This window comes from Neodiprion lecontei, chromosome 2, assembly GCF_021901455.1.
Source record: "Neodiprion lecontei isolate iyNeoLeco1 chromosome 2, iyNeoLeco1.1, whole genome shotgun sequence".
NCBI lineage: Eukaryota > Metazoa > Arthropoda > Insecta > Hymenoptera > Diprionidae > Neodiprion > Neodiprion lecontei.
Window position 1 is genome coordinate 9,541,903 of NC_060261.1, and position 12,585 is coordinate 9,554,487.

Here is a 12,585-nt window from a genome sequence, read left to right on the forward strand (position 1 = left end):
GTAATTTTTCATACTATTGATGCAGACTTATATATGACATAGTTATTATTTTGTAATCTGCAGAGTACCAATAAATTTCAGTCCTTTATTTCATTTTTTTATTGTATTCGCTATCCTTACACTCGCCAGCGTTATTCGAAGTATGCGAATTCAACGATGTGTCTTATCGCGTATATAACGTGCATACGCGGCGAAATATCTCGGCGAGTTAACTACACACACACACACACTCGTGTACATACATATAGAATGCTGCCAGTTTACCAAGAGAACGTGTGTGTATATATATATATATATATATATGTATGCACATGTATCAATGTTTTATTACAGTTACGATCGCTGCGATATCGCGTTCCAAGAAACTGTTTTTAGTGGTATTACTACAGTTGCACAGTAAAAAACGAAATTGTTCCACGTAATTTATGATTATACGAATCCGGCAAAAGGAAAATAATCTGAAAGTTCCAATTGTAATTATTTTCTCGTCATGCTGTGAATGAAGCATCGCGTCATTTTTATTTCCAACATCCGATACTATCTCGGAAATATGACACCAAAGTTGAATTTGCATCGAAGAATTTAATATCCGTCAATACCCGTGTGTAAGTAATGTAATTCAATTTCGCGTTCAAAATCTTTGTCTCTGTTTCCCTGTCACTGCGAATACTCGTGACCGTCATCACGAGTCTGTTCGTCGAGTGTAACGTGATAATATTAAAATTACCGGAACGACGTGACCAAAAGTTTCAATCCACTTGAACATTCCCTAGTCTATAGCATGCTGTACAACTTTGGTCGTGCATGAGCATTTTATTTTCTTCGATAAAAGAAGGATAATAAACATTCACCCATAAACGATAGAAATCGTAATCGCTCGGTTGGCAATCAAACCGATGTGCAACTCTGCGTCGAGACTGTACGATCGTCCGGTATTGGATTTCCAGACTCGAGAGCAAGGTATGAAATTTAACGATCGTAAACTTGGTAAATATAGGAAAAGGTATCGTAGCGGATGAATGGAATGATCGAAGTCATTCAACTCTTCCTGTCTGAATACGCGTATTTATGTAAGCAATTAAATTAAAGAAAAAAAAAAAGAAAGCTTTTCCTTTTTTGCACCATGTCAACGGATAAAAGGAGCGAAAAGCTTAGATCAGGAGTCCCGAAGCTCCGGGGCGATTCGACCTTATCTTGTCGTCTTTTGGCTCGACTAGACGTTGTATAATCGACCGAATAGCTAACGAGCTCGCGCAAGCTTGGTCTCGGAGTTGACCGGGGAGAGGATTGATGCTTTCCCGCCGTCAGGAGCGGCGCCGAGTCCTGCTAGACAAGCATCAGGCACATCCAGTGTCCTGCAGTAGTCGTTGCCCCGCCTCTCTGCCTCCCCCTAGCTGCAAATTAAACTGGAATATGACTTTCTTGGGTTTCACCGTGCAGCTGGGCAAGAGAGGCTCATAACCAGGGAGGTGTAGTTAATTTGGATATTATCATGGGGAAATTTAATAAGCAGGCATATTAATGACGCAACGACGTACACCGAGAGACATTTTCAGTTCTGGTTACCGCTCAGTCGTTAACTATTTTTATTTTTTACCACAATCGAAAAATATAGTTCTAGGTAGAAAATGAAAATTAGTTTTGCAGCTGTTACCGGAAAGTCTACTATCCGTTGCTATTCTTTCTCATTACGATCACTGTTGCTATATTTTCTCGTAACTGTTGCGAAAATTTAATGCTTGTGCGACAATAAATTGACGTTGAAGGCTTATTTAACTAAAAAAGCAGAGTAAACCGAAGAAACCGATTTCGCGTTGCAATAACCAAAAAAAGATCGACGATAGCGCAAAATGGTTAGGCGTACCTCGTTTTTCGTAATTCCAACAATATTCAAACAGATTTTTTAACGATACCTGTTTTACTGAATTTTTCTAGTTACTGTAACAAATGAAAATTTTCTCAATGTAAGGATGGTCCAATGCGTATTTTACGGTGCATTTAGCTTACATCTTCGGTGAAGATGATGCCAAAGCTGGAATAAAATACAAACTTTCATTGATTAATGTAATATAGTTTCAGGAATAATTTTCAATGAATTTTAGGGAGTTCATTTGCGAGTAAATCTAATCAGAAACTCATTCTACAACAGTCGAAGAAGTTGATCCTCTCAGCCCATCAGAATGTCGTCAAATGATATTTCGAAGATTTCGTAACATCGACAACAATTTCCGAAATTTTTCTAAATTATCTCATCGACTTGTCACTCATTATACTTGATGTGATTTCCTTGAAAATTTCATCACAATTTTTAATAATGCATTGTTACTCATTAGCTCATAAGTTGTATTAATTTTACCGACTAAAAAATATTGACTCGATGTATATGGCTGAAGATATGAATCCCGGGGTTATATTGAATTTTTCATTCAACCCGACTCATCAGTTGAAAGATCAAACGAACCTAATAAACTTATTTCACTTTAAGTGACGAACCCCCCGAGATGAGGATGTACCGATAAGTGAAAAGTACGCAGCGGCTATCAATCAGGGTATCCACGGTATAACACTGTAATTATCATGTTGTGGCTTCCAGACATGTCAAAGGAGAGGAACGGTGATGAATCAAGGAAGAGGGACAAAGGAGGCGTCGGTGTATCGATAGTGGCTGCGAAGGAGAGCCGAGATGCGGCCAGGCTCAGCACCATCGGTAATCACTTTAGCGCCCGATTTCACCGGGAGCCTTCATTCTTCGTCAGAGTTCCCGGAAGGTTAGTCTTCGCCCTACTAAACCAAATGACACAAACACGATCGTATATCACCGCGGCAGGCCGAATCATTTGTTTTGTAACCAATTACATCGATCGAAGCGCACGCTGTGCGTACACTTTCCCGCAGCGATTCTAAGACGGACAATTTTTCGGACAAGTCGGTTACGTTGGCAACGCAGAATCCACCAGCATCGCCACCAACGGCCGTCTGCGAAACACGCTCAATCTTTCCAAACACAACATAATCCATGACCGCCCCCTACCGAAAATGTTCACCTGTTAAATCATATAAGTTGAGAATGAATTAAATTCGATGTAATATATAAGAAATCACATGATAAATTACAAAAGCACAAATCAACAGATATACTAGATCAAAAATCATGTAGTGTATTTTTGATCTGGTGATTTCTTATATAAGATTCCATCAAATTCACATGAAAAATAATGTAATAAATTACGCTATAATATTGTAAATAAGAAAAGTACACTATATGATTTTTGATCTAGCATATATGACGATTCGTGCTTTTGTAATTTATTAAGTTATTTCTCAAATATTTCATCAAATTTACATAACAAATCGTGTGAAAAAATTACACGTTGAATTCGTTCACAAAATTTTATGATTCAACACATCAACATTTTCAGTGAGGTCGTCATAAGTTACGTTACGTTCAGAAAGATTGAGCCAGTTTCGCTGTCGGTCGGCGGTGGCGCTGCGGGTTGATTCCGCGTTGCCAACATAACGAACTTGTCCAAAAACTTACCCGTCTCAGAAACTTTGCGGAAAAGTGTACCTTGCGCATATATCTATAATCCACCAAGGACTCTGGTTTACGCAAGATCGTTTCGGTAACGTTTGCCGTAAAGTTGAGACCGTCTGCATTCATCTCGAGAAAATATTACCCGCGAATCGGTGACATATGAGCAGTTTCGGTAACCCGCGTCATTTTGAACGATTGGAATGGCTTTCGTGTGTGCATGTATGTTGTATATATGTATATATATACAAGCAATGATTACGGACCCATTTGGGAAAGGTATGGGACCATTCGGGAAATCGTTCGCGCATTCCATTACTGCCCTCAATTCAAGAAGCATCGCTACGTGCGCATTCAGTACCTACCGTTATACGATTCTATTGATAAACTAAGTTCGTAAACAAAATTTTTCACCTCTCTTGTGTATAAAACTCCGGAACAAGTAAACCGAACTGAAATAACGAAAGCGATTTTTCAGCGTGAAATTATCACAGTTCAGAGAAAAGTTTTATGATTCAGAAAAGTGATGTGCAGAAAAGTCCAGGGATTCTACACCTCATAATTTTTATTTCTATCAACACCGCGGTTGTACTTTAAATTGGAAAATTGCAAATCACGTTCTGGTTGATTTGCCAAACCGCGCTGCAGGAGTGAATACCTGGATCGCTGTGCTGCTTCCGAATACCCGTGCGCATGCTGAAAATTGGCAATTTTCATAAATCCCGGCCGCAGGCAATTCTCGGAGTAGTTGTGCCGAATAACTGTATTTCAAATCGCTCGTGACAAATTTAAGCTTCGTAATAATCGCCCATCAGCGGATATCGAAAATCACGATGGCAAAATGTGGGGACCGTCAAAAGTCTGAAATCGGCCCTCAGAATTAATCCACCGCACCCCATTATCCCTTGAAATTAGGGATGAAATAGAGATTGACCATTAGCACTTAACCACCCTCCATCGGGTATTTCCGAACGGTAAAAGTGATCCTAATGGTTGTTACAGGAGTTACTTTAATTTCAAATGTAACATTGAATGAATAAGTTGGAAACGACGAAACAAAATTTCAATCGAAGAAATCTGCTCTGCAACTTTGTCTGGACTGTATAAAAATGGATATAAAAATGTCTGAAATCGCTGCTTTAGAATTTTTACAACTATAAAGATGTTAGAAATTCAAGATTATTAACATGTTGAATTCAGATTCGGTTTGTTTACATATTGTTAAACGAGTCGACGCAAAAACCCTTAGGTTATAAACTATACCAAATATTCAATGTTCACATATCAAATCAATTTTTGAAATCTCACTGCAAATCCAGGACCAGAACTCCGAAAATAAGTGATAATACGGATGACTTTGACTTGTATGAATTGCTGGTAAAAATTTTAATAAATAAAATAAACACCATAACGGACGATTTTTTCTTCCGAATAGAAAAACTTCGCTTGTTAATTTCCAATGTTCATAATTCAAATACAAAGATCTTAAAAACATGCATTCGTACTTTAATAATCGGGCAATTTAATTTCGAAAACTGAACTCAGATCTTGGACCACGACGCAGTTGTGCCTGTGAGGATAAAATATCCGTTCCACTTTGACATAAAATGACGATAACTTGCCGCAGGGTGAACCTGATCGGGGAACACATCGACTACTGCGGTTACGCGGTGTGTCCAATGGCCATTAGACAGGACGTATTGGTGGCGGTCTCCTCGACGGAGGACGGAATGCTGCGGTTGACAAATCTGGAGGCGAAATACTCGGATTTCGAGTGCGATTTCGGTCACATCCGGTGAGTAAGCCCTCCATCCTTTGTCTATGTCAATTTTTTTCTTGCTCCGTCTTTTTTCCTCTCCCTTACTCTTTCGGAAAGAAAAGAAGCATCGGTCTTTCGGAGCACCCTCGTCAGGCGAGAATCCGAGCTTGTTGACAGAAAATCACCCGACAAATGTCCGATCAAAGATACCAATCTTACCGAACCGTTCGCAAATCCCTGTGGCATAGACGCGATACGGACTGAGGTTTTTAAGCATTTCTTCGCCTCAACCTAGAAGGCTAGTTTTACGACGGTTATCTACCTATTTGTCATCCGAAGAAACACGTCGAGATGTTGAAAGCGTTTCATCGTATCAACTCGAGGCTGCTGCACAAAGGGGGCGGAGTTCAAATTCCGAATTTAAAAAGTTCCGAAAGCGCTGGATTCCGAATTTTTGTCGCGACAATTAAACGAAGAAATTAAACTTTGACGAAACATCAAAGTTTCGAATGGTCCGAAACCCGACTCTCAGAGTTCCGAAAGCGCAAAGTTCAGAAAGGTCAAAATTCCGAAAAGTCAAACTTTTGAAAGTGCGAGAATGAGAAGATTAAAAAATCTGAATCATCGAAATTCTGAATGAACCAAGATTTTCAGTTCCGTGAATTTCTGGCTCGGTGAAATTGTCATAACATTTTATTTTTATCTTTCCTTGTTTCGGATTTTAAGTATTTTTATTTTCGGAATCCAGTTCATTCTGATTTCGGTTTTTCTTATTTGTCGTAACGACTCGTTGAGTAAACTGCGCTGTGTAAGCATATTTTAACTTTCGGAATTTTACTCTACCGAAACTTTCTTTTTGGAATCTTGCTCTATCGGGGCTTTACTTTTCGGAACTTTGTTCTATCGCAAATTGAATTTTCGGAACTTTGAGCCATCGGCTTTCCGACCATTCGAAACCTTGTCGTTTCTTCAAATTTCGACTTCTTTACTTCAAGTTTCAAATCATTCGGAATTAGACGATTTCGGAACTTTTCAAATTGGGAACTTTAACCCCGTCCCTAGACAAAGGAGCGACGCTCCGATTCACCCGATCCTTTCTCTCGACCGAATAACGGCTGTGGAATCCTTATTAGAGTCAATTTCCGAGGTTCACAGTAGAATCCTCCTGAGGATACAATTTATGCACTACTGAGTCTTGGTTTCGACTATACACCCAAGCACAAACAATTAATCAACGCGCCGATATCGTAACGCGGTTCTATTTGTAAGCGATGTACAGACATCGCCGCGAAGCTTTTCGCTGTAATATCGAGGTAGGCGAAAAGCTCCCGACTGTCAAGTCCCGTCGTCGAAGTTAGAGCCTAGAAAGGTGGCAAAAAATTTCGCTACGAGGACCGTCCATTAATAACCGTAGAAGAAAATTATATCTCGGTCGGATCATCGCGCGGAGTTTGATAAACGATAGTGTCATTCCTCGAGTCGCTGGGGCAAAATCAAGCCGAGCCAAAACGTATATAAATTGATATTCGAAAAATACGAATCCGAACGCAGAACGCAGGATAGTCCGATCCTTGTTACTCTTCACTTCTCACCAGCGCCATGTTCTCTGTCTTACAAAGTATAAATAGAGGGTCGAGGGTGTTTATGCCCTACACTGAGAGAAATTTTTAGTTCCGATAATCGCTCAGTCCTCAACTATTTTCATTTCTTACCACAATCGAAAAATATAGTTCTAGGTGGAAAATGAAAATTAGTTTTCTAGCTGTTACCGGAAAGTCTAGTATCCGTTACTGTTCTTTCTCGTTACGATCACTGTTGCTATATTTTCTTGCAACTGTTGTAAAAATTTGATGCTTGTGTAACGATAAATTGACGTTAAAGCCGAACAAACTGATTTTGTGATGCAATTAACAAAAAAGGATCGACAATAGCGGAAAATGGTTAGGCGTACCTCGTCTTTCGTAATTTCAACAATATTCAGACAGTCTTTTTAACGATACCTGTTTTACTGAATTATTCTAGTTACTGTAACGAATGAAATTTTTCTCATCGTATGCAGTCTTATTGTTAGTCGGATACTTTTATGTACGTACTTGGATCAATTTCGATTCGAAATCGTCGACCTTTTCGACGGAATGTCTTCATGTCGCGGGACACGGAAGCTTGCGAAAGTGGTTGGAGAAGACGAGTAGATACGGGGAAACGGAAGTAATGAAGTCTCGGTTCAGATCATCCCGTCGCCTTGTCCTGGGTGATACGAGTAATAGGACGAAATTGCTTTGCCCGCCCGTGGCGGGTCGTTACCAGAAACAGGTGTATCAACGCCAACTTTCTCACCTCCGATATATCCGTACCCAGGGTTCGTACGCACAGGTAAAATATGGAAAACCGGGAAAGCTCAGGGAATTTCTTGCAGCAGAGAAAAATCAGGGAGTTTCGCAAATAAGACTGGAATTTCGAGTCTGTCGAATAAACAAACTCGTTCTTATAAAAAGTATTATCGATCTTGAAAAAAAAAAAAAAAAAAATTGCACTTAAAATTTTGTTTCGTAGCATATATTAGTTAATAACAAACCTTCTTTCGTTATTTCCTTACGGAAAATTGCAGGCTACTGTTTGTAAATTGATAGTTAGACAGTAAGTTAGTTAGTAGGTAATATTGAAGGTGAGTAAATATTATTCTTGGATATGAAAGTCAGTACAAAACGGTTTTAATTATTGAATTAATATTGAAGGTATTGGTATATTAACGTGTAAAAAAAAAGTTGTCATTATTTAGCGGCATATGTTTTGGATGGTTACTGGAAAAGTCGAGGAATTTCAAATTCAAAAAAGCGTACGAACTCTCTAACCATCTCGCTCTCTGCTGTTTTATAATTAAACGTTGATACCAACTCAGATTTGGACTCGATATCAAACACACGAAACTGTACACCCCGTATTATTTTTGCGTATTTTTTATTTTTTTTTTTTTTTCACCCGTTCGATTTAGGATTCCTGAATTCATTTACAATTTTTTCCAGAACGGTTCGGTGTTGGACTCTTGTTTTCGCTTTGGTTAAACAAAAGATGAATCCTGAAAAGCATATTCTTCCGCAGACAAACAAAGCCGCCGATAACGATATTATAAAATTTTAATTCTCAGATTCGCTTGGCATCAAGGGTGAAAAAATTTCCGGTTTATTAAATCACTTTGTTAGGTATAATAACCACTCTAATTCCGGGAAATTTTAATTTGCGAATAAACGTACGTTGAAGCATAATTATAAGCGATTTTCATTTTAATATCCTTTTTTACTGTGTAAAGTAGAGATAAACAGTTGATCGGAATTTCGTCTGGAACAGGGGCATTGGACACTTCCCCCCCCCCCCCCCCCCCCCGCCGTTAATTCCATGGCGCGGATTTGAATGCCATTCATTTTGCCCAGTGTTTGTATTTTAATCTTGACGAACAAGCACTGCGTCTCTTTATCCGATTATCGAAAAGAACCCAATCGTCGTTCCACCGAATATACCTATATTACAACTATATAAAGAAGAAGCTTTAACCATATTCACGATGCATCGTCACTGACTAGACAAATCTGCCTGATCCTAGGACCAGTTCTTTCGACGGAAGTCCCGCGTGGCAAAACTATTTCCTATGCGGTGTGAAGGGTGCCCTGGACGAGATTCCCGAGGGACGTCAACCGAACGGGATGCTTGCAGCTGTTTGGGGAAACGTTCCACCGAGTTCCGGACTTTCGAGTTCCAGTGCTCTCGTTTCAGCCGCAGTACTCGGAACCATGCATCTCAGCGAGGTAAGCTGTCATTTATTTTTCTCATTAACTCGTATAACGGACAGTCCTTGATTACCTTGATTCAAGCAGATTTTGAAAAAATAAAACTTGAAACCCTCTTTCACTTTCAGAATTCGGCAAAGTTTTTTTATTTTTATAACTTTTTTTTTTATTTTTCAAGATTTTCTCCGAAATTCCGCACCCAACACGCTGCAGGGAATCTCACTGTCTGCCTTAGTTTAAATTTTCATCCAAACAGTTGGAGCAGTTTTCGAGATTTCATGTACAATGTTCAATAGTGTGCGGGGAACACTGCACGTTATTGTTAATAACTTTTTTTTGATTACTACAGCTGAATGACTTTTTCTCAATTGTGAATAAAGTTGATAAATGAACGCTTCGAGTTAAAAAAAAAAAAAATCAAGTGTCTATCGTTATTCGTGACGTCAAAAATAATGTTTGAAAAAGGCCATCCAACTCCCTTGACACAAACTTATTTCGCTGGAAAAATCGAGTCAACTGAAGGGACAGATTAATTTTTCAACCATCGGGAAATACGTGACAAAGCATCACAATATTCGTACGTTTCAATAACGACAACTGATATTTTCATCCAGCGATATTTCTCATGCACAGATTAATTTCAACGACGAGTTTTTGAGAATTGTAGAATTAATATTTGTATTTTATTATACATTGCGTCGAAATTTTTTCATCCGACAAAAATATGAGTAATCTACGGTATGGTGTAAAAGCTGTAGGAATTTCTTCCATTTATACGTTCGATGTATAACGGAGAGAAATTCTGAAAGAAAGCGAAGAAAGGGATGGAGAAAGGATGAAAATAGAAAATGGAATTATATGGCGACAAAGTGTGCGCAGCTGAGGGGGTGAGAAGTAGAAAAAGGAAGAGAAAGAGAGAGAGAGAGAGAGTGAGAGGGAGGGAAATAAATTCCCGTAGCGGTTCGGGGTCAATTGGGGTTGGATACGATCTGAAAGTCTGTAGCAGAGCTGCGAAACCGAACGCCTCTCGCCTCGTCAACTTCCAATTTGGTCGGAAAGTTTCTTTTTTTTATTTTGTTTTTTTTATTTATTCTTTGCTCAGCCCCTCAATCGAAGTTGCGGAGCCCTCCGGCATCTACAACTTCTCATCAAAAGCCATCGGAAACTCGTATTAGGATTTAAGAACATCAAGCGGGGCGCTGCTGATGCAGTAGTGAAGCTAAAACTTTCCGACACGCAACGAATCCCTCGAAAAATTTACAACACAATCAACAGCCGAACATTTTTTCATCTTTCATTGGTCCAAAATTTCGTTTAAATAATGTTCCTTGGAAATTTTTCATCAGACGTTTCGATTCGAGCATTTTGCAAGTTATTTTTTTTTTTTTTAACAAACTGACATTTACTCAATACCCACAATACACTTCCATTACTATTATTTTATTGAAAACGATATTTGTTTTCTTATTGTAACCAAAAGTGTTTTTTCATCCATCCACGCTTTCCTGTTTTTTTTTTTTTTTCCCCCTACCCTTTCCAACAGTTTTGAATTGTATATTACAAAACCAAAATGAACGTAACAAATATTTATACAGCAATTTGAGTTGACGAGAATTTTTATCCGTCTGTTCAGAATTCGTGTCGTATAAATTTATTTCAATTCATGCAAATTACGAGTCGGTAAATTTTCCGGAATTTCATAATTTCTAATAACACTTTGTGTTTTTACTTCAACACGATATAAAGTCCACGTTTCACACATTCTTCTGTGTAAGACTGACAGCGTAATTTATCTAAGACACAATAAAGCGACGGAAAAATGTTGGAAAAATTTCTGGGTGGATAAAACTATTGCAATAAACATCGCGAATAAAACGTCGGTTACAATTTCTTCCACTCAAGTGAGACATAAATTAAGTATAAACAAAACGGACAATTCGCCGCAGGAAATCCTCTCCGTGTATTATATATTAAAACTCGGGTAAAGTTTGTGCCTAAATTTGGCGAGTTTAGTGTTCACGAGATTCGCGTCGAGCTCAGCCTTCCGTCCCTTCGCACTCCTAAAACGAGATCATTATACCGCAGTTCCAAAACTTGTTCCTTTGTTTGATGCCCGCAACTAATCCACTTTAAAACTACCCCAGTATCACGGAAGTTTAACCCGTTGCTGTTTTCACTTGCCACGGATCAACGACATAAATATAAATTAAACGATACCGAATGGTAACGAATAACTCGATAGGAGTTCTTTTTTACTCGGAAAGCAGTCACGAATGCATAATACATATATTTTAAATTGTTACGATCATTCATCTGCTGTTTTTATATGAAAATGCCTCCCGGACAATTTATGTCACACAAAATTGCCAACTCGGTTACACTAAATGATTTTCTAAAGTTTTATCCGTGTAAAAAGTTTTTATACACGTGCGTGTGTGTTTTCTGTTGTTTTATTTACTTATTTATTTATTTTTTTTTGTTTTCGTATTATTTTGAATTTTCTAGCCGCATTAATCATGTTTTTACTAATTGTAAAACATCGATTTTCACTCAGGGGCAACTTGCAGACGGGCAAAAAACTTTCACTCATACATCCGTTTCGTAATTTTTTAACGCATCACTCGCCACGCCTGTAGCAGCATATAAATAATATACATACCAACTTCTAAAAATAAAGGCTATTAATTATGTATCAACAATGAAGTAAAAAGCTATTTTAATTAACGTTTTTCTTTTCTTTTCTTTTTTTTTTTTCTTTTTTTTTTTTTCCAAGCAGCTTTTTGTTCCACGGGCACAACTCACACCCCGGTTGTTTTTCTTATCGCAAGACAGACAGAGTGAAAAAAAAACTAGAGCAAAAAATATACTCAACCCCAGCTGCTTTGTCCGCGAAAATTTGCAACATGCGTTGCCTGGTTTATGTCATTCATGAGTCGCATGTGTGACTCGTATCCGAGAGCTATTTAAGCAATGAGCGACTCGCTTTTACTAAACTGCAGTGAGAGAAAAGCTTTTCACCGTGTGATTCGTATGTCATTTAACAGTTTGACTTATTTAAATACGCTCTGAAAAACTTCATACAACTTGAACAAAATTATTACTTATTACTTACTATATTATGGACCGAATGATTTTTATTAATTTTCGGAACAATTTGATTGATTTTTTGAAATGTGGTTTGTATTCGTCGAATCATGATAAATAGTAAAAGACCCCAAATCTAGGCATTATTGATCGATACGTCATCTTATCAAACGAGCAGAAAGGTTTTTTTTGAATTTGACGATAATGTTTACTGCTTCATAAAAGATGTATTGTTAAGAATATATTCGCAAGTCAAATCAAGGAGTTTGGAGTCGAACTTTCATTCAAATTAAATTTACCCAGTGAGAGTCAGAGACAGGTTTAATTCACGTAGAATGCTCCAGGTTATACTATATAAACGTGCGTAGGTATGCAATACATGGGCGTGCCAATGCATAGATTAATTATAGGCAGAAATACGGAAAGCA

The 12,585-nt window shown here is 38.2% G+C and overlaps 1 protein-coding gene across 3 annotated transcripts in view; it reads left to right on the forward strand.

Moving 5' to 3' along the window:
• The window catches only part of LOC107218318 (N-acetylgalactosamine kinase), a 73,872-nt gene that overhangs the window by 51,802 nt on the left and 9,485 nt on the right, over positions 1-12,585 (forward strand). For 2 of the 3 annotated variants that reach the window (XM_046731343.1, XM_015656150.2), the window contains exons 2-4: positions 2,594-2,768; positions 5,160-5,327; positions 8,890-9,091. In XM_046731343.1, the coding sequence (XP_046587299.1) occupies positions 2,596-2,768; positions 5,160-5,327; positions 8,890-9,091 (543 nt within the window). In that variant the 5' untranslated portion in view covers positions 2,594-2,595. Of the gene's footprint in view, positions 1-590; positions 961-2,593; positions 2,769-5,159; positions 5,328-8,889; positions 9,092-12,585 lie in introns of those variants that run through there. The other variant, XM_046731342.1, reaches the window with a different exon arrangement.